Below are 23572 nucleotides of genomic sequence, written 5' to 3' on the forward strand. Positions count from 1 at the left end.
GTCTCTGTCATGCACTTGGTGGGCCACACCCGTCCGAAGACATCTGAGAAGCCGTCTGGAACGCCTTCTAGTGACATCGGCTCGAACGGAGCTCAGCGGGACAACATCAGAGTACAGAATGAAAATGAAAACAGAGTTTTAGGGAATGTTGCAAACACAAGGAATATTTTTACCCCCGAATTAAAGCCCGATCCTTGATAAGTCGACTAGTTACTCTCCCGGGTCTTGGGTAAGCTTGCGGAGAAACCGGTCTTGGCTGCTGCACCGCACACACAACTCGCGCACGATGCCTCGGGTGCGCACAAGGGACGGCTGTTGGACCTGCAGAGATGCCGGGTATAAATGTGACGAAAAGAAGCCTCGTTGCGGTCGCTGCGCCAGACTAGGGATTGACTGCCAGGGATACGGAATACGGTGTCGATGGCGACAAGTCCAGCCGTCGCTCTCCCCTAAACGCAAGAAACCACCATCTCGATCACCGTCCTCTTCATCTGTATGGAATGCTGATTTCCGCCATACTACTTCCTATTTTTCAGCTGCCACGCAGGAAAATGAGGCTGTACGCACTACAAAACAAGCGAACAGTAGTCTCGTCTTCCTCGGCCTTCACTCCGATATCAGTCCCTACCACCGCCGACTGCTACACCACTGGAGCGAATGCCTGTCCGGCTTTATTACCGCGTCTGCACGGCATGGAGAGGTGAACCCTCTCCAGATCCACCTCGGTGGCACAGTGTTTGTCCCTGGCGCTTTGCAGTCTATCGTACTGTCGATGTCCGCCCGCCATTTGGCTCTGCTGACAGCTGATAGTTACCTTGATCTGACAGGCTACCGATATCAGCAAAATGCCATCAGTCAATTACAAAAGCTTATCCAACATCCTGTCTACTGTTATTCAGAAACGACCCTCGCCACTGTCATGATGATGTTGGTATATTCCCGTCTCTTCGCAGAGGCTCAGGGCGTGTCTTCTGCAAATAACCATCTCCTCGGAGCCAAGGCAATTATTGCACGAGGTTCAGAGTCAGGATCTCCATCATACTCGCCTACTAGAAGGTTCCTACTAAGTTTATTTGCGTACCATGATATCCTATCCTCTATATCGCGCCGTGCGAAGCCTTTTATGGAGTATGCACCAGACATATCTACTATCGAAGACGCAGCATCTCTTCACCGAATATCGACGGTGCTCCATCTTGTAGCACGCATCAGCCAAGTACATGATATGAAGGTGGCCGAAGAAATCAAACGTTCCAGAGATGTTGGCCCTGGTGATGAGTCTGATCTTCTTGCTGCCGCGATCGAGAGAGGCCTTCTAGATCTGGAATACCGTATTGAAGACCAATCTGATCGAATACTCCACATTGAATATACCGCGCAAGCTTACCGCCACGCAGCCTTGGTGTATCTCTATCGCGTTTGGCACAATGTCGGCGCGCCGCATCCGACTACATCAGACCACGTCCGTCGGTGTCTGAATTTCCTATCCCAGGTCCCGACAGACTCCCCACTTATCTCTGTCCACACCTGGCCACTATTTACCGCTGGGTGTGAGTCAATTCTACCAGCTCAGAGGCAATTTGTTCAGTCTCGGCTAGATGACATGTTCGTCGTCCGTCGATTCCCCTCTTTGAAAAACCTAAAGAGCGACATTGAAAACGTATGGAAAGGAAAGATGCAGCTCATGAAATGTCAGGGCTGGACGGCATGTCGCGGGTGGATTGCATCCAGGTTCTTCTGCACGGCCACGGGAGAGAGGCCAATCTAGCATAGCTATTCTGCCAACACTAACGAATATTTCCCAGAAATTTCCTACCATTAGCAGTAGTAGAAAATTCTTTTCATACACACTTATGGTTGTAATGAAAAATCATGATCGTGAGCTCCCTTCAAGTAGTCGTAGCCATCGTCAACCCACTCCACGCAAGGCACCAGCCGGCCCCAATTGATCTTTCCGTCCAGACTCTTTGGAAGCACAAACTTTTGATCGCTACGATACCAGTTCGCAAACTGAATCGACACCAGCATGACTCTGGGGTCATCTGTCTGGTTCGGCATTCCCGCGTGCCACAGGCGGAAATCCCGAATGATCAACGATCCCTTTGGTAAGCCAGGCTGGATACCCGGACTGACCTGTTTCCTGCTCTCAAGCAGCGATTGTTTCACCTTCTTGTTCTTGACGCTGCGGTCGAGCACGGACTGATCCGTGTCGATATGGCTGCCCAGCCACACCTCCGTCGCGCCGTTCTCAGGCGATGTGTCCACGAGATTGATGTTGACGCAGTATGCAAAGGGCATACGGGGCATGTCGAAGTCGATATCAATATGAACAGGTTGACGGTCCGTGGCTTTGAAAGCGGTGTTGGCGCTGTAGAAGTGCATTGTCGGATGCGGGCCGACCATGCACTCGATTACTGAGGTCGCGAAAGGATTGGCAATCACGTCTTCGAAAATGTACTTTGGCTCGCAAACTGGCTCCTGCTGGATATTGCCGGTCTTCTCGCCAAAGTTCCGGTGCGTCTCTGCGCGTGCATACAGCTTCTCGGCTTCGGGTACCATGCGTGCATTGAGCGTGTCGAGATGCGAGGGGTCGACTGCATTTTGGAGGACGACAATGCCGTCCCGGTGCAGGGCTTCAATGGCCTTTTGCAGGTTATGCGAGCCTATCTGCTGTGAAGCTAGTTCTTCCGGTGCGAGCTCGACGAGCGTGATCTGGGGGTTGGGAGGGGTCATGGTTCTGGCCTTTTCCCGTTGCGGAGTTGTTGCGAGAGGATGCAGTGGATCGCCTTGATGCCCAGTGCGAGGTTTATATAGTCGCGATGGCTTTTTTACAAGTGAACACGACCTGTTCAAGGCTCCAGAAGGATGCAACCTTGTCCAGAATCCTGGCCCGCCTATCTGACCCCTCTCGATACAATCCCTAGCTTCCATCCCGACTGTTAAAATTGCCTGTTTAGGACGAGGTGGGGCTGCTCGGCGTTATTCTCATTGGCGGCTGTACTACACTAGGGAGATATACTATGGGCGGACTCGATAATGGCAGTTCCAATAGTGACCCATACCTATGGAGATGCTGCTGGTTTCTGGGATTCTGATAATCCCCAGGTTTCTGGTTGGTTGCAGTGTAGGGGACGCGATGTATATATATAGTCCTAGGGGAGTGCCGGTAGTCGTGCCGTTTACTAGCATTGTTGTCAAGCAGTCTGTAATCAACCATGGGATCTGCCAACAAAAACAACACTGTTGTGGAAACAGCTCCTTCTTCCCAGGCGGTGGAAGCCGAAAAATCAGCCCAATTTACGGAATATGAACATTCACTCGGTTTCTGGGAGGCAGTGAAGCTGCACTGGCCTGCTGTTGCATGGGCCGTATTCATTAACTTAGTGAGACATGTTGATTCAATCAATCGATACACAGTATGCTGACCCACGACTACATAGGCTACGATCCTCAAAGGGCTGGTGAGTGATAATCTCCGTAAAAAAACAAAATCCCAGTCAATTTACTCATAGATTTTCAGGACGGCGGCATCGTCGGAAGCCTTGTAGGTCTAGAGACATTCAAGGAGACCTACGGATACGAATACCACGGCACATATGTCATCGCTGCCCAGTGGCTGTCTGCCTTCAACTATGCCAATCTCCTGGGAGGTATCGTCGGTGCTCTCTCCTCAGGCTACTTGTATGATCGCTTCGGCCCGCGAATCATGATGACTGTCTGCTCCTTCTGCTCAATCGTCCTCATCTTTATCCAATTTTTTAGCCATACACCTGCGCAACTCTTTGTTGGTGAGCTAATCAACGGATGCATTATTGCATTCTATCCGATTTCCGCTTCGGCGTATGTCGGTGAAGTGAGCCCTCTGTCGTTGCGCGGATTTGTGGCATCCATGACCAACATCGCCTTCGTTATTGGGCAATTAATCGCATCGGGCATTCTAAAAGGAACAGATGGAATGGATGGCAAATTGGCGTACAAAATTCCCATTGCGACGCAGTGGGCTCTGCCTGTTGTCATGCTGAGCTTGGTCTTTTTCTGTCCGGATCCTCCCTACTGGCTCTGCAAGAAGAAACGGTATGAAGCTGCTGAAAAGACCTTGCGCCGTCTTACGACTCCGGGTGTGGACGTGAGTTTGAAGTTAGCTCATATCAAGGAGACTCTTCGTCTAGAGGAAAACTTCCAAGGCGAACGCCCGAGCTATCTGGACTGTTTCCGCGGTCCCAACTTCCGGCGTTTGATCATATGTGTCATGGCATATGATATGCAGGCACTTACGGGAAACATCTTTTTCATCAACTACGCGGTATATTTCTTTGAGCTGGCGGGCCTGGATTCGTCGGATGCGTTTTCCATGAACCTGGGACTTACTTCGATTGGATTCGTGGGGACCTGCCTTGCGTGGCCACTGTTGTCCTATATCGGCCGTCGAACAGCATATTTATGGGGCTGCGCAGGTCTGTCTGTGCTGCTGTTTCTAATTGGTGTGCTTGACCTGGTTCCTCGAAGCAATTCCGGTCCAGTTTGGGCTCAATGTGTTCTAATGCTGGCCTGCAATTTCGTGTACGACCTTACGATCGGCCCATTCTGCTTTGTTCTCCTGGCAGAAGTGTCCTCCGCCAAATTGCGGAGCGTTACTATCGCGTTAGCAACGGTGACATGCCAGAGCCTCTCAATTGTATTCTCGGTAGCCATTCCGTACGCCATGAACGAAGACGAAGGAAACTGGAGAGGTAAGCTGGGGATCCTTTTCGCAGGACTGAGCTTCATTTGTGCGCTATACTGCTTCTTTTGTCTGCCCGAGACCAAAGATCGAACTTTTGAGGAGTTGGATATCCTGTTTGAGCGGAAAGTTCCAACCAGGAAATTCAAGGATTACGATATTCGCCTGGTCGTTGGTGCAGAGGATGGTCAGAAGTGAACTTAGTCATGACAGTAGTCTGTTGAGTCCTTGTGGCAGAATAAACGCTTGTTCGTAAGGATATAAATACATTGCGGGTATAGTAACTGGAAGAAGAGCTGGATATCTATAACAATTTCAAGCTCTCGCTGTGCTGAGTATTTCAAGCTGTAAGCTCACCGATTGTAAGCTCGTATGATTCGAGCTTTCCACGTGGGATTTCAAGCTTTTCGAAATCGATCCATTGCGGTGAAACTTCGGAATATTGTGCTTGCGCAGTTTTTCCACCATCCATCAAGTTCCGCACATTTAGCATAGTGCTGTAAGTAATTCCCCTGGACCATTTCTCATGCCAGACGTCCTCCCAATCATCATGAATATCTGAATCGTGGGCATTGGACCCTTCCTTTCGCCAAGTGTTAAAAAGCACTGGATACGACCCCAGACACCGCAAGTCTTTATTCATGCAGAAATGATTCATGCTGACATCGAATGCCACGTTAGTTGGCTGGAGAGATAAACTTGTGAGAATTGAACGTGCTGATTCGTACGTCACCGCATACGCCAATGTGCATAATGCCTCCACTCTATCTAGCACACACCGCGTCTTATGCATCTCCAACGGCTTGACGAACGGCGGATAAATCATCTCCCCACGATGCTTAAAGGGCGGTACCGTCGGATCGTCCGGGATCTGGTACACATGGCTTGCATCCCTGGTGCGCATGGCGCAGGCTCCTAGCCACAAAACGTCCCAATCGTCACCGTAGGGAGAATGGGGTGAAGATGAGTTGGTATTTTGAAGCGCGCGCGCTCCACGAGAAAACTCTCTTAGTTGTGCTTTGATTGTTACGTCCCAGTCAATGTCGTCTTCGAAGATAAGTGCTGTACTAATACCGTCGGCCACGATCCTATAGATTTGTCAAACTAGCTTAATAAAAGTTATTGCAAGTAGTTTAGAAAAGAGATGTACCTTTGTAGTACGTTGAGATGTGCGCGCCAGGCGCCAAGCTCTGCTGGATGGTCTCGATCTTTGTTCCATCCCTGACCGTTATGAGAAATTATCAAGTTGATCGGGTAAGAAGATATTCACATACTGCCGGATAAGCTTTTTCATTTATGTCCTTCCACCGGACGCCCTCGATCCACTCCAGTTTCATGCCCGATAATGATGCACCAATAGTCATAGCATCGCGCTTGTCCATGCGGTCCTCAAAGCCAATGGTGAACACTCGCTCGAACTGTTGAAACCGGCAGTTTTTAGCATATCTCTCTCCATGTGCTGTTGTGAGGGTGCATCGCCTACACCAAGAGTCGCATTTGAAATATCGCCAAGTGACTTCTCAATTTCCCATTCCGACTCGTCATCGGCAATTGTCGTGGCACTTGTTGACGTGATTCCGCCGTCTATCACGTCGCTGAAATCGAGGGTGCGCCATAATATAAGGCCGGCTAGGAATGTGAGAATGATGACGGTGGTTTGTCGACTCCGCATACCGATGTAAAGACCCGTGAGTTCAGCTCCCAAGGGAAGGTGCGAGCAGTTTGAGTTTTGAGGTGAAGCCGACGAATGGGGCTGAAAACAGCGCCCCAAAACATAGATTCGCGGCAGCGGGGCAGAATAATTGGCGGACCACGGACTCTAACCACGCGTCTACAGCATCTCTGACGGACATTCAGGAGAGCGGTTTTACTACAAGAAAGGTATTTGGATAGCAAAGGAAGCTCTTCACTGGTCTGATGATCGAGTTATCTTTCACGTACCCAAAGTCGCCGGATTCGAGATCGCCCCTGAGTCGGATGACGTAGTAGCGAGGAGAGCCGTATGTTACAGATACACCTCCAGATCGGGGACGAGTATCCGCCTCGCAGGGCGAGTTTTGCGAAAAGACATGGTCATTCAGCAAAGGCTGCAGATGATCCTGAGGGTTGATCGACTTTTCCATTGGTTAAAAGAGGGGCATTGCATATACGGAGCTTGACCATTTGTGGTTTGGATTTTTCTGGAGGTGTATCTGTAACATACGGCCCTCGTGAGTTCTGAACCAGAAATAGGGACAGCATGCAGCAGTGGTGAGAGGGCTATCTACACTGTCAAGTATGTTGTGTCACCACGGCCGTATGTAGGACATGTAGGACACATCTCGGACCTTGGACCTAGAGTATGTGCGGTATATTCCGTCAATACAGCTACTGCTGCATACAGTCCTTATAGGGGCTATCCAGCCAAATAGTATTGTATTCACGTAGCATTGAAGTGTGGAACACCTAAACAAGGAAGCGATCTAGAGAATGGTTTATTTAACCACTGTTTCTCTAGAGCTGCTAGGGAACTATCTGGGTGATCCGCGGCCTATGCGGATCTAGGAATGAGGACCTTGAGCCTGAGTGGCTAACTGTCCATATCAGACGTGTATACGTGTGTCGGTTGTTGTACGACTAGTAGTGACTAAAATCTATGGGCCTGGATCTTGATATACTCTAGGTCAATTGGTCGGGGGCGGCAAAATAGTGGTGCAATGGGAGTCTCGTATACTTATAATAGATCTATTTGGTAGTTAGTTATTGTTTCTGGTTCTTTGCTCTAAGTACCGATCAGCGAAAGAAGTTACAAAGATGATTTGGTTAAAGACGATAATGAACATTGGAAAGAAGATCTAAATAAAGATTTCTCTAAAAGGGAACAAATAAAGCTCGACAGCGACGGCGCCTCCGAAGAGAATTGATTTCTAATCCGTCACCTTAGACTACCGCGAGATGAAATTTAATTGACAGAGGCTCCCATATCCACCAAACTGCCGGGATGGATAGTGGGTGGATGGCAGTCTCCATTCCCTCACTTGTAGATATGCACGTAGGATGAGATTGGACAAGGTATTAGACAGACTGGAAATACTGAAAGAACAATGCCCAAAAACTGAGATTCAGTCTCCCGAAGAGTGTATGCGAATGCGTCAAGGATGAGGCTAGATCCACTAGGCTGAAGTCTTGGCTCTTGGTACTGTCATTTTTCCTCCAGTTTAAAACCGGGCCTATGCTGCCTTTCGCACTTTTCTGGTCTAGCGGTATATTTTGCCCAAATTTTGGTCGACAGTTTTAGCCGTGTTTGAACTTGCTTAGGAATAGTGGGGTGTAAGCTGACCACATCACTACCTCATTCCCATTCAGCTCAATCTCAAGCGCATCAATCTTCATTATAAACCCCCCACCCCCTAAACAAACAGGCTCTCCCTCTTCCCTCCTATCCTCCAACCAGAATGGCAAAGCATTATTCCGCACAGGAGATTATTGAGGTCTTGCACCTATCCCCACATCCAGAAAAAGGCTACTACATCGAGACCTTCCGCGACACCGACTTGTCAAATAACCGCCCCTACAGCACCTGTATTTACTATCTTCTTGAAGGCGAAGCTGGCCGCTCAAAATGGCACCGTGTTCTCGATGCCGTCGAGGTATGGCATTACTACGCTGGCGCCCCTGTGCAACTTTCACTATCCTGGGACGACGGAAAACCCACTCGGGACATTACTCTAGGGACTGATTTTGTGAAAGTAAGCAAGTTATCTTCATATGATCCATTGTTCGTTTCGCGGCCGCTTGAAAGACATTCTAATTCTATCGATCTAGGGCCAACGCCCCCAAGCTATCGTGAAGCGCGGAGAATGGCAGCATGCAAGAAGCTTGGGTGATTGGACACTCGTGGGGTGTACGGTGGCGCCAGCCTTCCTGTTTGAGTCATTTGAGATCGCTCCGGAGGGCTGGGAGCCTCGTCTTAATGTCACCGAGTACGAGGGAAGTACGCCGGCATGACCGTCGGCTGAACCCCGCGAACGAGTCTAGTCGCAAGCGCTTCCCCACGAGGAGCGATGGCGAGCTATGAAGAGGGCCTGTTAACTATGCATTTCCTTTGGTGTACAAAAGAAGATAGAGGGGCTCACGACACGGAAGTAACGTGTGTTTGATTGTAGATGTTTTCGGGGCTGGAAGAAAGTAGAACCGTAGCAGAGTTCATAGCTTAGCTTTATTTGAACGTCTTATAACTTTCAGAGAACTTTTACCATTTACCGTCTATGTTAAACAGGAATTAGGATCACCACTAGTTGTACAACTCTAATTTTGTCTTCTCACGTTGGGTAACTTACCCAACAAGTAGAATACCCTCATTGGCAATAAGTGTATTCTTTGAGGATACATTTCACTCTAATAGACATAAAATTTCGTAGGGACGAGTAACGTGGTTAGCAAATTGAGTTTTGAGCTAGAAAATATGTTATAGGCCCAAATAAAAACCAATTGAAGAATACTTACCGGGACTGAGATTGAGTCTCCCGACGGGTGTACGCAAATGCATCAAGGATGAGGCTAGACCCACCAGGCTGTCTTGGCTCTTGGTACTGTCATTTTTTCCTCCAGTTGAAAACCGGGCTATGCGGTTAGAGGCGTAAGGGTTCAGCCCGCCGCGCGGCCCCACATGTGAATCACCATCGCAGCCTTGTTTTGCGCCATGGAGGGCGAATCCTCGCGTATATTTGGTAATAAAGATACCCAACGTATTTTTATTTTGCAACATAACAATTATACAGACAGTCTCCATTCTATGCAAATCTCAGACTGGTCCTCGTTCGACTGTAATGAAGGAAATGCTTTCTTTATTCATTCTATTCTGGTCCGGCAGTGGATAGGTCAGAGTTGTTTCCCGCCAATCATGTCAACTCCCGGGTCCTGGAGGCTCTCTTTTTCGGCCCCCTGTGGAAAGGCTGGGCGAAATTTAGCTGGCCTTGGTACTCCGTTGTGCTTACCGACATACCCATTCCCTGTCAATTCTCATCATGGATATTTTCTCTCCTTTGGACTCCCCTGTTATCTTCCGGAGAGATGATTTCCATGCGCCATGTGCTATCCCAGCTATTCCACTGGGTGACGCCTAAGCGATTGTTCTTCTTGTGTATGGCCGTGGCATTCGCCAAGCTTTTGCACCTGTTCATTCAAGAAAATGCGCAAAGACTGATAGAGCGCGCGGATGGGACGGTTGACCTTCGTCGCAAGACAGTTGAGCCCCTGGTTGAACTGACTAATGCCTACGTGTCAAACACTGCTACTTCCACCGTCGGCGTGGTCCTCGCATCCATCCATACGGACAAGTTGGACTGGTTGCTCGACTACTGTAAGGAAACGTGAGTCGCCCTCTCAATCTCAACGATGTGGAACATTCTAACAGCGATCGCAGTGGCAGCACACCTTTCATATACACCGGCGAACGACCCCCCGAAGCTGGCCTTCTTGTTCCTCCCACTCTCCGCGGTCGCGAATCTCCAGCCTACCTCTCCTACATCGTTGACTTTTACGACCATCTCCCCGACTACTCCCTTTTCGTCCACGCATGGCCAGAGCAGTGGCATAATGACCTGTTCGGAGACCTCACCATAGATACCCTGAGACTGCTCCGGTTTGAGTCTGTCGATGCCCGCGGTTATGTCAACCTCCGCTGCCAACACAACCCAGGCTGTCCGGCAGGTGTATGGCCTCTTACTCCGTCTGAAGCCGATATTGAAAAGGACGACATTCGCGCACACTTTGCCCTGGCCTATGAACAGATGTTTAATGTGACCCGTGAGCAAGTGCCGGGCGAGCTGGGAAATATCTGCTGCGGTCAATTTGCCGTGTCTCGAGAAAGGATCCGGGAACGGCCCAAGGAGGACTATGAAAGGATATTGGAGTGGGCGGCCACGACAGACTTGACAGATGATTTCGGGGTGGGATGGGTGCTTGAAAAACTCTGGCACGTCATTTTTGGCATGGATCCGGTGTAGTAGGTTTTGCTTTCCCTCCCCAGATACGTTTAGATACCTTTACTAACGGTTCCCCTTCAGCTGCCCTCGCTATGAACAATGTCGCTGTGATAATTATGGGTGGTGCGGGCCATTGCCGTCAGGAGAGACATTCCAGGCCGTGACGAAGCAAAGCAGTTAATAGAATTGGAACACGATAAATATCTATAACTTAAAAGAGCATATACGGGCGTTAATGATTTTGCCAACGACACAACGTGTCCCACGTCTCGCTGATAGCCACGTAGACAACCTGCAACTATATAGTTCTTTTGGACGTCCAACCGCATCTTCCCTTCCCCAGTTTCTTCTCCTCTCCACCAGTAAAGGCGCGTCTGAACGGCCCGACACGACGTTGCAGAAAGGACCTTCTCTAGTGGTTGTCGCTGTTTTATCTGACTATCGAAGTAACTCTGATTCAGACAGAACCCCCACTGACCGTTCCAACATTGTTCATCGTGAAAACTGCAAGATCTATTGGTGTTCAGTCTTCCGCATTAGATTCAGGTTGGGAGGAGTAAAATGGCTTAACTTTGGACTATGTCTATTTGACTTTTCCCACTTTGAGCGGTTAATTTTGGCTGTGTCGCTAGCAACTGTCTTCGTCCACCAGTTGCATGGCCCCTGGCGGCTGGTATCGCGTACATGCTTCGTATCCCTAAACGGGCCTGTACATTGCGCTTACATCTGATAGTAACTCTTCTTCATTCGATAGACATATTGGATCTAGAACCTTCGGTTGAACATAAACCTGATCTTATGCCAAGACTTTTAAGAATGTGTTGAGCAAATATCCTGCTGGGGAGTCCCACTCACGGTAATTATACGTGCGGGAGTTGCCGCAGTCATGTTCTATCAAGGGGCCAGGAATGTGGGTATCACAACCAGTATTCAATCTAGGGATACCGGGAATTAAGTTCGAACTTCCTTGGTGCCAATGGTAATTCCAATGGAACGATGGTGGAACTACGAGGATGATAGCACAAACATTTCTTGAGGCAGTGAAGTCTGGGGAAAGTTATAAATAGTCTTGGACATGGAACTGATAATTTATGCATTGCCAGTCAAAACACCAACACAGCAGCAATGTGTGGCCAACGTGTCAAATCCAAAGTATCAAACACATCAACCTGAAGGAAGCCCACAATACTGATTAGACCGCGGAAGCTCTCTAACAGAGTCTATAAATAGACGATAAAACACAAGCTTCAAATCTTGAAAGCCAGATGGGACTTTGAGCTGTGGAAAATGTGTATGATCAAATATTATGTCATTCCTAGTCAGGAAACGGATGAACACGTTCAACCCCGGGCAAGAATGTTCGGAGACTTGGCATTGGAATGGCGGCCGCTCGCTGCCTTACTAGGCCAGTCATTCGAACCTTCCCAGCCACAACTGCCTGCCCCTGACTTCGCGGAACTGCAGTGCATAGTGCATGTCATTCCTTCCAGCCACAAGTCGACATCTAGTCGTTATCGATTGCGGTACCTCTTTAGCGGATAGTGACTGCCGTGTAAAGAGGCATATGGTTGTCAAAGTTGTAGTGATGACCTTCGGATTAATGTATTGGATCATGGCATTGGTCACCAATTCTTGAGGTAAGCAAATCATATTTCTAGTTTTGATATGCAATAAAGAAGAATCAGCAACATGAGACTGAATATCATTTCCAAACTTGGTATCCCGCCAATCCAAGAGAGAAAACAGACACTGGACACATCAAGACGGCTTCTACTCCAAAGGCATCACGAATATCAAACCCCTTGTGTAATAGAAATGCACCAAGTTCAATAATCATATCAACAGGTAAACTTGTTCTCATGGCTTTCAAGTATGCCGAGGCTTCGATTATTTTTAGTCCTATCCTGTTCGCTGTATAGTCTGCCGGATGCGGCAAATGGGAAGGTCTACCTCCCCCATTGCCCAGGACAATCCACGTCCGGGGATTCGACGAAGACGGACATTTATTTTGCTTTCAGCTACTATCCTAGTATAGTAGAATGTGTTAATTCATTCTGATCATCGTACAAAGCTATATAAGTGTCTTGGTTTCCCATCACAATTTCCAAGTAAGAACCAACAACCCTTATTCATACTTTCTCTTCCCCGAAAGTGATCAACAAAAGCCATACACAATCGCAATTCCTACCAGACAAATCGTCGGTCACCATCCCTTCCAAAATGCAGTTCATCAACACCGCCGCGTTGGCTATCGCCTTCCTCACCACCTCCGGCCTCGCCGCTCCTTTCTACAGCCCGACGAGCGTCACCGTCCAACTTGCCAACGACCAGTCCGGCGCCAATGCGGACATCGCCGTCCCCGCCGATGGTCAGGCCTACTCCATTCAACAACTCTACGGCAGCACCGCTGTCGCCGAGCACGGTCTTGTTTTTGCCTCGAGCGCCCAGGTTGTCGCATTCCAGCAGGCAACTTCCTGCACGATTACCGGGCAGTCTAGCCCCAGCGTGACTCTGGACTCCCAGAGGACTTGGGAGTCGTTTGGTGGCGTGGTGGACTTGTGCTCCGCTACTATTACTTGTGTTTGCGAGGGCATGTAATGGAGTATAATGGGGTATATTTAGGGTTGGGAAATAATGGTTTGGTTCGGAGGATTTCCCTTTGTTTGTATTCCTGGCTGGAACTGCCTGTTTAGAACATAATACCTTAGGCAATTACATGATAATCTTTGTTTGATTTGGTTTTTCCTTTTCCGGCTCTATGTTTCCGCTTTTAACGCATTTGGCTGTCACCTCGCTAGAGGGACCACGGTGGGCTTTACAAGGATCGTAATTATTGTGAGAGTTGAGCCAACATCGCGAGCTCGCCACATTTTCTATTTTATACTAGTCGATTATTAGTTAGTTCCGGCCCGTAAATTGTTGGGGGCCATTCTTATCGCCGATGCAAAAAGGCCGACTAACTATTATTAAGTTTGTCGCCCAGCCTTTTTCTACTCCGAGAGTTCTTGGCTCTCTCTCTCTTATCTCCGCAGCGCAAGGAAAACATTTTTTGAAAGTGATTCCTTGAAGGCAACCTGGATGGGTATGCCAGAATGGCATCAACAGCAACGGGGCCTCTACCCCTGACAACCACCTTTACTCCACCGCAAGGATGCCTCCATGATCTCTGGGCTGCCATGAGCGGCGGCTCAACCTGGATGAATCTGGGACCCATCAACACCGCCGAATGTCTACCATCCGGCTGGGCCCCGGCCTCGTACTTCTCGCCTGGCGTTTGTCCGAGTGGGTATGCCATTGCCAGTGAATCAACCGCAGAGAGTGGGACGGCGACGCAGACGATCGCAACATGCTGCCCAGTGTGAGTCAAATCTGGTTTCCAGGGGAATTATGCATTTCGCTTAGTTTTTGTCCTAGTGTGTCAGGGCGCACATATTCATTGCGAACGACGAGCGCGCAAGTGCCTGCATTGCAAACCAATGAGGTCTGCGAGTGGACACTACCATCCAACATCCAGACCACGTACAACTACACCTGGACAGATGGGCGTGGCTCGACGTCTTCGGCTCTGGGCACTATGGGAAGCAATGGAATCTTGAATGCATATGGTGTCGAAATCCGGTGGCAGTCGACTGACACCGGCTCAGTGCCGGCCTCGGCAACCGCAACAACCACACCGACCAGCACAGACATACCGTACAGCGTCACCGACGAGGGCTTGTCGACGGGTGCCAAAGCAGGCATCGGAGTTGGTGTTGCAGTCGGTGTGGTTTTGGTCATCGCCCTTACATTGGGCTTTTTACTATTCCGGCGACGACAGCGCCAGACTCAGAGACATGATTCTTCGTCAGATGTCGATGGTCCGGATGCGCGAGCTGCTAACAAGGCACCCGTCGAATTGTCCGCGGCAAGGCATACTAACTCGTTCGTTTATGTGAAGCCAGAACTGGCGTCAACCTCACTGCTAGAAATGGCAAGCACCCCCGAGGCGTCTCATGCTCAGCCGTCTGAAGCGGCCGAGTTAGATGGGCAAAGTGCCAGGTGACCGATGCTGATATTGGCGTGGCATGAAAGTGTATTCTTAATCTGTAACATGTAATTAGAACTCTTCAAGAGAGGCATTTGATGATTAGTAGCTCCAAGTCATTATTGGGTGGTGCGCGAGAAGAAGAAGAAAAGCGTGAGTCCAGTACAAATGGTGTACAGTGGTGCCTAAGGCGCCCAGGCGGTAGGCTGATTGTCGATCACCAAATGTTCCCGTCTCTTCTTTTTAACGCCTCTACTTGCTTCTGTCAAGCGTCTCATCCTCAACCACATCAATGCTCAGAGCCTTGACAGCAGTCGCCCCGTCGGCGCGGCTCCTCTCTGGGCCTGCGGCCTCAGTAACAGCCGCTTCAAAGTCCTCTTTCAGCGCAGCACATGTCCCGGTACGACATCCACTAGTCACTCCCACCACGACCTCATATCGCCGGTACCCAGACCAAACTGACAATCCCCCTCTAGAACAACACAATAGCCTCCCTACTCCGCCCCGCTACAATCCCCCAGCTTTCGCGCGCCTTCTCATCCACCTCCCCGGCACGCTCCGCATCACCCTTCCGCCTCGCCTCAAGCAAGAAACCCACTCCCTCCCCATCTTCATCCTCTCCGTCTCCCTCAGCCGAAACCGAAACCGAACCCTCACCAGAAGACATCTACAGCGCCTACCAACCAAAGCGCCAATGGCCCCCAGATATGTCCAAGCTCTCCCAGAAACACCAGTTCCGGCTCGAACGAAAGTACCGCCGGCGCGCGGCGCTGAAGTACGCGCGGCCGAAGTTCATCAAGGGCGTTACCCTGGCGCAGTGGGTTATTATCGGATGTAAGTGTCTTTGCTTTGCCTTGTATGATCCGATGGCTGTCAGGCTGTCAGGTGTCACATTTACAAAATGAAAATGAGAATGAGAATGAGGCTGACCAGTGGATTCCGTGTTAGTTGTCGCTATCTATGCGATTCTGTTTATGGATTGGGATACGAGGGAGACGCCGTTTGATGGAGTGAGTTTTCCCTTATTTACATTTCCTTTTACTGCCTGCTGCTGCGCTGGCCAGTCTGGGAGCTACATTATATTTTTGTACGAGCGAGGAACTAATTCGTTTCCCCTTCTTTTCTAGCTTCGGGAGCGCGTCTTCTCCAGTGTCCGCGCTGTATTTTCCAGTCCAGCCCCCCTAACCCTGTGCGCAGGACTGCTGAAAACAATAGCTCAGCCTCGCGGAGTGATTCGCAGTAAAGTGATACCATCGTGTATATCGTGGACTATACCATACCAATCCCGGGTGTTTACATATCATCGGGCCATTTTGTACAATACGATTGAGATTCCCACCTTGCATGTACATCGGAACGAAGAAAAAAGGACTTCAATAACGAAATTACGTGACGATTCATTCAGGCTTCATCTCTGTCATCGGTCATGAGCAAGTTCAGTTGTGGGATACAGGTGTGCCCGTCACTGTAGTGCGGACAGCAAAAGGAGGTCCGTATATATCACCCTCCTTCGTGCAGGTCGCCTGCTGTAGTATCCCCAGATCTGACTTCATCATATCATGTCTGTCTGCCAGGATTTCCCTGGACAAGCAATTAAAAAAGAAATGCAATCCAACACCAAAAATGCCAACGCCAGCCCAAGAAAAGGAGTCACTCCAAAAGAGGACGACGCAAAAAAAAAAAAAAAAAAAAACAGATTGAGGGAATGGAGGAACTCCTTCCCTCGAAACATCAAATCGTGACGCCAAGTCATGTCAAAATACAGCAAGAAGAATACCAAAATAAAAAAACAAGGAAGAAGAGAGGAAATTCGGCAAATAATAGAGCGGGGCAGAAATTCCCTGTGCTCAAAGCCAGCTGCGCAGGTCGCTTGACGGGGTCGTCGGGCCTTGGGCAGGGCTGTTGTTGGAAACATCAAGAGCCAGCTCCAGCTTGGGCGGCTTCTCATCGAGGAAACCCTTCTTGGGACTGCCGGGAGCAGGCTTTTTGGGAGACTTGTTCGGTGAGCCCGGAGCACTGCTGCGAGGCGGGCCCTCGCGAACGAGCGTGTATGGCCAGCCATCGTCTGCAGCGGCAGCCACCCAGGTGCGGAGACAGTCGTGCACAGCAGAATAGAATTTCTCCTTGCAGGTGCGCAGGCTGCAGCCCATGACCTTCTCGAATCCCGAAGCGCGCAGCTCGTCGCGCAGCTGATTCCGCTCATCGCCAGTAGGCAGCGAGGCGATTATTCCGTTCAGAAGATCCAGGTGTGCGGCGAGATAGTTCGTAGCATCCCACTCGACGCCGCCGACATACGGTGCCGCTGGCACAGGAGGGCGAGGAGGCGGAAAGTGTCGCTCGCGGAAGGGGCGTGTGTCCGTTGGTGGTTTCTCGGTGAAGGGGTCATTATTGGCCTTCTTAGCCAACGGGATCACGTTCAAGTGGTGCAGGAAGATCCAGAAGACTTCTTTGGTCACGTTGGTGACTTCTTTACACCACACGCGGTAAGGGCGCGACTGGTAGATGTTGGCGATGAAGGCCACTGGCTGGTTTTCCTCTGTCGGCGAGGGATCGCGCAGGTAGGAGAGGAGCTGTTTTGCCTTATTGGCAGCCGTCTCGCCAGACGGTGCCGCAGTGAGCTGTGTGAATAGAAGGTTGATGATGATACTCCGGGTGGTGAACTCGCTGGGGCCTTTCTTTTCCTCGTCGAAGAGCATCTTCAGCAACGCAGGGAAGAGCTCGCCTTCGATCTCTGTCAGACGCGCCAAAGCCCCAGATGTGGTACAGAGGCCCTTCAGGCAGAGCAGTGCCTCGTGAAGGAGTGTGTCCTCATGGTCCGCTCTGGGAAAGATGAATTAGTCACCGGCGATAATCATAAAAATTAAGGGCTCATACCGCCATTCCACTTTCATAATGCGGTAGAGAAGCTGTACGATCTCATGCATTCCTCCCTCTGCTATGAAGCTGTCGACCCAGCTGACAGTCTCATTGCGCAGAAGAAGACGTAGTTTATGGATCTTCCCTATTTCAATCATTTCCGGTTTCTGGATCTCTCGTAGATAGTGCACAAAGTCGGACGGGTCTGCTGCAGTGTCCACCGCTGCGGCCTGGGAGAGAGAAGTGGTCGATGCAGCAGGCGTAAGAGTCGTATACACACCCACGGGCTGAGAGAGATCTACCGATCTGGGACGGTGAAGGAAACTTCCGCTCTCCGGTCGAGGTTTCTTGGTAGGCGACGAAGAACCTTTGCCAAAGTTGAAGCCGCGGCTCCTGGATCGTGAGCGTGAGCTCTTGCGGTCCTGAGATTCCTTCTCCTTGGACTCGCTTCCCCGGCCCCGCCGGCCCTCAGCCGTGCCGCCGGCGCTGTGAGGCGTAATACTTTCTGTGCGATCCTTTTGGATGAAGTCGGCCTTGATATTGGTGTCAAGGGATCGCATCTTGTCCCTCATGTTGTGAGGGATATTCCTCGCATCCTAGTTTGAAGTTAGCACAAGTATAACACAACTTCACGCGCGTAAAGGTCGACAAACTAGTAGTTTCTCAAACTCGCTCTCAAGATCCTTTGAGTTTAGGTGGTTGTGCACATCAGTATCCTTCTCCTTCGCATTGAACGCGGAGATAGCAGCCTGAACACGAGAAAGCCGCTTGGGATTGGAGTCCTCCCTTGCAGTGGCCTTGTCAGACCCGTGTCCCTTCGAGTTGTTAGAAACATCGGTTTCCCCCGAAGGACCACGCTGCAGAGAGCCGAGAAAGTCCTTGACCTTAAGGTTCCCGGACAAGTTATCCGACTTGGGTCTAGGCTTTGCATCAGGCACCCTGGCAAGTGACGGCTGATGGTAGTCGTAAAAGTTCCGCTGCTGGGCGGGACTATAGCCCTTGGGCGTGTAGAGAGACATCTCCTCGGCCACACTGCGTCGCACTTGCGGCGTCGGCTGTTGGGACGACGACCGGCTGGCCGGCGTGGACTCCTGTGCCCAGATTGGGGAGGGCATGTTATCGACCAAATCGATTGGGCTGCGATTCTCCTTGTCACGGCTCTGCTTCGAGCCGTCCGCCTTGCGTCCACGCTGGGACCGCTTCAGCATAGCGGAAAGACTGGTGGATGATTTGGTCTTCTTGGGCTTGAGCTCTCCCGGCCCCTCGTCGCCCGGTTCCTCCGATTTACTTTCTTTTCTCTCCATGTAGTTTCTGAGAGACTTCAAGGAAACCGCACTCTTTGTCTTCTTGTGTCCAGGGCCCTTGGCCTCTTTGCCTGACTTGGGGGTTGGCAAGGCACTGTCACCCGCATCGCGGTTAGGAGCTATCTCACCCAGCGGCAGCTGACCGGGGGCCAGAGTGACCTCTTCTCCGAAGGGCAGAGGGATCGTGCCCGAGGGCTTGCTGCGGTGCAGCGGGCGTGAGGGAATCGCGTCATCCGCGGACTGGTTCCTCTTGTGTGGTTTCATGATGGCGCGAAACATGGACGATCTATTGGGCGCACGACTGGCATCGTCGAAGATCTGGGGACCGGCATTGTCACTGGGGGCCATTGCTATCTACCGCTGACCAGCACCTGGAAATAGTGTCAGCTGTTGTTGTTGTCAGGCTGAGCAGACACAGTGATGTTGAACTCACGGGATTTGTAGCAAACAAAAAACAAGACAAGATGCCTTGCGGAGGCAGCTTGTCGAGGGCAGCTGCGAAGGAAAAAAGAAAAGTGAGTAAACACGACAATGCTGGAACCGAAAGCCAATAATGCAGAGTGGGGAGAAAAACAGAACAACAGAATAATGGCGGATGGGCCGGAGATATGTATGAAGAGGAGTACTACTAAGGGCTGCCAACAGCAACGGTCATCTCGGAGATCCACCCGGGCAGCCTAGCGATCCTTGGGGTTGGCTGGCGATCCAAACACCGTGAGGCGGCGGTTGCGACGGCAACGGGCGATGGCGGTGAGTGTAGAGGATGAAGTTCAGGGCACTATTCATTCGTCGGGGATGGGAATTATTATTTTTCTTGGATGTTATCTAGTACTTTCGCGGTTGTTTACTTGGTGTTCTGCGGGTTAGTATTGTGTTGTGTTGGTCCAATTTGTCTGTATACTACAGAAATATATCTCAACCAGACAACCACTCTCAGCACCATCATATCCACCATGGAATTCAATAGTTACATATATAATGACAATAATCCCTACAGACTATTGCTCATGTTGATTCTCCAGTGGGGTAGAACAATAGTCAGGAGGTATCCCGAACTAACTACCTCATTGTGCTGGCTCCGATCGCTGTCTCACCTACCACGCCCTGCAGCCCTCCGAGATACACCCGTTGTGTCCCCATTCCACCCCAAACCATTTCCCCGAGCTAGATCTCCTGATCTGCTCGCGTGAGTACACAGCGCGTGCGCGACTTCAAATGCTCCGGATCCAATGGGACGACGATCCGGCCATTGCTGGCCGTTTGCGACCTCGTCATTCCGGCGGCAGCAACAGCCGTTCAGGGACCAGTGATGTACAACAACAAGTCCAGCTAGTACCCAGGCAACATTCGTGTTGAGAAAGTTTTGTTTCTGGTTACGTACCGATATACGTCAGTTGCTCGACTGGTCTGGAACAGACCCGCCGCGTTAGTTCAGCATCACCGAATTATTCGGGCAGAGTCGGACTCCCTCGGTCGCCCGCAGGGTTCTTGTGTTCTGACGAAATGATCATGGCCTGATAGCCAGGAACTTTAATACCACCCGGATCCTCGTTTCTGAGAAAAGAATATCCCTCCCACGCCCGGTATGAACTGCCCCTCGCGGACCGACGAGACCCTCGACCATCCCGGCTGGAACCAGAGCCCCCCGTCCCTGAGCCCGGACACCACCACACGCCAGGACTTCAATGGCATCGCCAATTCCCGAGTCCACCGCAAGTATGCAGCGAGCACAGGCAGCACAACGGGCGAGGACACAATGGCGATAGATCCACGGCCACACATACAGGATGAAGACCCCGCCATCGAGAAGGTCCGCGACGGCGAAGTGGTCACTGCTGCTGCCTCGGGGGGTCAACAACCACCCTCGAGGCCCAGCGGGTCACCACCTCGCCGTCCCTTTGGAACCTTTCTCTCAGATTCTGCGCTGCACTGCGCCCGCAGTGTGGCCAAGTTCGGCCGCTTCCTCGGACCCGGGTTTTTGATTGCTGTTGCCTATATCGACCCCGGGAACTACGCCACGGATGTTGCGGCCGGCGCAGACTTCAAATATGCGTTGCTGTTTATTGTGCTCTTGTCCAATCTCTTCGCTATCCTTCTTCAGTCCCTGTGCATCAAGCTGGGCTCTGTCACCGGCCTCAACTTGGCAGAGAACTGTCGGCAGCATCTCCCGCGATGGTTGACGATCATCTTGTATATCTTTTCAGAGGCGGCAATCGTGGCCACTGATATTGCGGAGGTTTGTCTCTCGTGCTTTTGTATTCTGTGGAATTGTCGATCACTAACGCCCTTGACAGGTGGTCGGATCGGCAATCGCGCTGAACCTGCTCTTACACATCCCGCTGGTGGCCGGATGCGCCATTACCCTGGCGGATGTTTTGTTTCTGCTACTCTTCTATCGACCCAACGGACCGATGTGGGGACTCCGCTTGTTCGAGTTCTTTGTCATGGCTCTTGTGATCGGGGTTGTCATATGCTTTTGCATTCAACTCTCCCTGATCAAGGACCAGTCCGTGGGGGAAGTCTTCCGGGGCTATCTACCATCGGCTGTCATCGTACAGTCAAACGGGTATGTTCTGACCTCTAGACCCGGGTGAAATATCACTGACATGATACCCGCTAGTCTATACCAAAGCTGCGGCATTCTGGGTGCCACCGTGATGCCGCACTCGCTATTCCTCGGAAGTGGCGTGGTCCAGTCACGCCTGAAAGACTTCGATGTTACCGCGGGATATGTCGAGGCCACGGTGCCGCTGGGAAGTACCGGCGGCGAAGTGGAGTATCGGCCATCGATCCATGCAATCCGTGGCTGCATGAAATACTCGATCATCGAACTGACTTTATCACTATTTACCTTTGCGCTGTTTGTCAACAGTGCTATCCTCATTGTGGCGGGCGCTTCGCTGCATGATATTCCTGATAGCGGCAACGCCGACCTCTTTGGAATACACCGACTTCTCTCTGAGTCGGTTGCCCCGGCCGCTGGCCTCATATTTGCCTTGGCCCTACTCCTGTCCGGAATCTCTGCGGGCATTGTCTGCACCATGGCGGGCCAGATGGTCAGCGAGGGCATGCTGAACTGGAGCATTAAACCCTGGATGCGAAGGCTCATCACCCGCTCTATCAGCATCGTCCCCAGCATTATCATCGCTGGCGCGGTTGGCAAAGACGGGTTGGACAAGACTCTGACGGCTAGTCAGGTTGTCCTGAGTATCATCTTGCCATTTGTCTCGGCGCCGCTCATCTACTTTACCTGTCTCAACCGGTACATGACGGTGCCGGCCGAACAAACGACTGACAATGAGGGCGAGGTTCAAGTGGCACAAGTTCCCATGCGGAACAGTCTGGTCGTCTCGGTGGTCGCCGTGCTGGTGTGGCTGCTCATTGTCATTATGAATATTGCATTGTTGGTGTTACTGGGATTGGGCAAGACATCCTAAAATAGACATAGGAGCCACAGGCTCCTGCATTGCGTATGAAACGATAGATTATGAATGAACGCTGCATTATTTGATACCACATCCCTCGTGGTATATGAAAACGAGTAGTCCACGGCTAGTAAACCCATAATCTCCCCAACTCCAAACACAAAACAGAAGACAGCAAAAGTAACTATCACGCCGCACCCCCCGCGGGCTCCTTCAGCTGCGCCTGCTCCGGCGGCTCATCAATAAACTGCGGTGGCGCAACCTCATCCTGCAAAAAGCTCGGCATCGCACTCTCCGCCATACTGCTCTCAAACATCGACTCCTCGCCCAGAGCCTCCAGCTCAGCATCCAACTCATCCTCATCCACATCCTCCGGCACATCATACGCGCGCGAGATGCTCTCCTGGATCTCATTGCCGACCTCCATCAAATCGGCCATCTCATCCTGCATACGCTCGATCTTATCGATATCCACCTTGCCATACTGCTTCTTCAGCTCCTTGGTCGTCGTCTTCATTGCGTCGACGGTCGTCATCACATTCTTCAGATTGTCCTGCATCATCCCCGCCTGCTCCATGTTCCATGATTGCTGGGAGAGCTGGTCCCGCTGTGCCTCGTACTGTTTGCGGCGCTGGAGCACCTTCAGTGCCTTTTGTCGCAGTGCGTTCTTGCCAGGCCCGTCACGCATCTTGGCGATTTTGGTTTGGTAGGTTGTCAGCTCGGAGTTTAGCGCCGCGAGCTTGACGTCGATGCTGGAGACGCGGTTGTCTACCTATCCATTGCAGAGGTTAGTTCATGTTGCGCTATTATCACAGGCCCGGTCGGGAGCTTACATTGGATATGGCGCCGTCCAGAGTGGGCTTGGGAGCCGCACTCTTGGTGCCGAATAGTCGGTTCATGGTGGTTTGCGGAGGTCAGAGGCAGCAGCAACTGACACTAACACTAACACTCCGTTGGAGGGCGACGTCAGCGGGGCCTGAGGCGTCCACGCCACGTGATCTAACACCGAGTCGGAATTATTATTGAGAGGTGAGGTAGAGAAGAAGAGACACAGAATTGACAGTAGATAATAGTTCCAGAAGGATAGACTCTCCTGACATGCCTTGTGCATGGCCCGCTGACCAACCACCCCAAGTACCAGGGACCCGTTGGGCCGCCTGAATCACACGGGAAATCCAAGTACCGAGTACATGCTGTGTTCCCCTCGTGGGCAGGTGACTAACTTGCCGAGTGAGATCCAAACGTAGCTTCACTTGTTGTCGTCCGTACCCTAGTTA

At 51.0% G+C, this 23572-nt stretch overlaps 13 protein-coding genes across 13 annotated transcripts; 8 read left to right on the plus strand and 5 right to left on the minus strand.

Moving 5' to 3' along the window:
- Positions 1-286: 286 nt before the first annotated feature.
- N7474_006919 (Zn(II)2Cys6 transcription factor) lies at positions 287-1768 on the plus strand (the record flags this gene model as incomplete). The annotated part of the gene is made up of 1 exon (XM_057198329.1): positions 287-1768. The coding sequence occupies one exon, from the start codon at positions 287-289 to the stop codon at positions 1766-1768; it is 1482 nt and encodes a 493-aa protein (XP_057051769.1).
- An 83-nt stretch (positions 1769-1851) lies between these two features.
- N7474_006920 (phytanoyl-CoA dioxygenase family protein) lies at positions 1852-2733 on the minus strand (the record flags this gene model as incomplete). The annotated part of the gene is made up of 1 exon (XM_057198330.1): positions 1852-2733. One exon carries the CDS (start codon positions 2731-2733, stop codon positions 1852-1854), a length of 882 nt encoding a protein of 293 aa, XP_057051770.1.
- A 482-nt stretch (positions 2734-3215) lies between these two features.
- N7474_006921 (putative MFS alpha-glucoside transporter) lies at positions 3216-4918 on the plus strand (the record flags this gene model as incomplete). Its single annotated transcript, XM_057198331.1, has 3 exons — positions 3216-3383; positions 3441-3461; positions 3521-4918. The coding sequence occupies 3 exons, from the start codon at positions 3216-3218 to the stop codon at positions 4916-4918; spliced, it is 1587 nt and encodes a 528-aa protein (XP_057051771.1).
- A 142-nt stretch (positions 4919-5060) lies between these two features.
- Positions 5061-6843, minus strand: N7474_006922 (LPS glycosyltransferase; the record flags this gene model as incomplete). Its single annotated transcript, XM_057198332.1, has 6 exons — positions 5061-5808; positions 5871-5941; positions 5995-6138; positions 6204-6473; positions 6532-6562; positions 6662-6843. 6 exons carry the CDS (start codon positions 6841-6843, stop codon positions 5061-5063), a joined length of 1446 nt encoding a protein of 481 aa, XP_057051772.1.
- A 1311-nt stretch (positions 6844-8154) lies between these two features.
- Positions 8155-8707, plus strand: N7474_006923 (cupin domain-containing protein; the record flags this gene model as incomplete). Its single annotated transcript, XM_057198333.1, has 2 exons — positions 8155-8448; positions 8525-8707. 2 exons carry the CDS (start codon positions 8155-8157, stop codon positions 8705-8707), a joined length of 477 nt encoding a protein of 158 aa, XP_057051773.1.
- Positions 8708-9781: 1074 nt separating this feature from the next.
- N7474_006924 (DUF3431 domain-containing protein) lies at positions 9782-10707 on the plus strand (the record flags this gene model as incomplete). The annotated part of the gene is made up of 2 exons (XM_057198334.1): positions 9782-10071; positions 10131-10707. 2 exons carry the CDS (start codon positions 9782-9784, stop codon positions 10705-10707), a joined length of 867 nt encoding a protein of 288 aa, XP_057051774.1.
- A 2199-nt stretch (positions 10708-12906) lies between these two features.
- Positions 12907-13284, plus strand: N7474_006925 (uncharacterized protein; the record flags this gene model as incomplete). The annotated part of the gene is made up of 1 exon (XM_057198335.1): positions 12907-13284. The coding sequence occupies one exon, from the start codon at positions 12907-12909 to the stop codon at positions 13282-13284; it is 378 nt and encodes a 125-aa protein (XP_057051775.1).
- A 494-nt stretch (positions 13285-13778) lies between these two features.
- On the plus strand, positions 13779-14728 carry N7474_006926 (uncharacterized protein; the record flags this gene model as incomplete). The annotated part of the gene is made up of 2 exons (XM_057198336.1): positions 13779-14044; positions 14137-14728. 2 exons carry the CDS (start codon positions 13779-13781, stop codon positions 14726-14728), a joined length of 858 nt encoding a protein of 285 aa, XP_057051776.1.
- A 234-nt stretch (positions 14729-14962) lies between these two features.
- On the minus strand, positions 14963-15377 carry N7474_006927 (uncharacterized protein; the record flags this gene model as incomplete). The annotated part of the gene is made up of 2 exons (XM_057198337.1): positions 14963-15168; positions 15209-15377. The coding sequence occupies 2 exons, from the start codon at positions 15375-15377 to the stop codon at positions 14963-14965; spliced, it is 375 nt and encodes a 124-aa protein (XP_057051777.1).
- A 40-nt stretch (positions 15378-15417) lies between these two features.
- On the plus strand, positions 15418-15953 carry N7474_006928 (uncharacterized protein; the record flags this gene model as incomplete). Its single annotated transcript, XM_057198338.1, has 2 exons — positions 15418-15544; positions 15838-15953. The coding sequence occupies 2 exons, from the start codon at positions 15418-15420 to the stop codon at positions 15951-15953; spliced, it is 243 nt and encodes an 80-aa protein (XP_057051778.1).
- A 604-nt stretch (positions 15954-16557) lies between these two features.
- Positions 16558-19218, minus strand: N7474_006929 (uncharacterized protein; the record flags this gene model as incomplete). Its single annotated transcript, XM_057198339.1, has 3 exons — positions 16558-17530; positions 17585-18162; positions 18220-19218. The coding sequence occupies 3 exons, from the start codon at positions 19216-19218 to the stop codon at positions 16558-16560; spliced, it is 2550 nt and encodes an 849-aa protein (XP_057051779.1).
- A 1237-nt stretch (positions 19219-20455) lies between these two features.
- N7474_006930 (NRAMP family metal ion transporter) lies at positions 20456-22307 on the plus strand (the record flags this gene model as incomplete). The annotated part of the gene is made up of 3 exons (XM_057198340.1): positions 20456-21106; positions 21165-21436; positions 21491-22307. The coding sequence occupies 3 exons, from the start codon at positions 20456-20458 to the stop codon at positions 22305-22307; spliced, it is 1740 nt and encodes a 579-aa protein (XP_057051780.1).
- Positions 22308-22482: 175 nt separating this feature from the next.
- Positions 22483-23194, minus strand: N7474_006931 (putative SNF7 family protein (Cta1); the record flags this gene model as incomplete). Its single annotated transcript, XM_057198341.1, has 2 exons — positions 22483-23067; positions 23129-23194. The coding sequence occupies 2 exons, from the start codon at positions 23192-23194 to the stop codon at positions 22483-22485; spliced, it is 651 nt and encodes a 216-aa protein (XP_057051781.1).
- Positions 23195-23572: the final 378 nt, after the last annotated feature.

This window comes from Penicillium riverlandense (assembly GCF_028828495.1).
Source record: "Penicillium riverlandense strain IBT 135883 chromosome Unknown utg000006l_segment0_segment0, whole genome shotgun sequence".
NCBI lineage: Eukaryota > Fungi > Ascomycota > Eurotiomycetes > Eurotiales > Aspergillaceae > Penicillium > Penicillium riverlandense.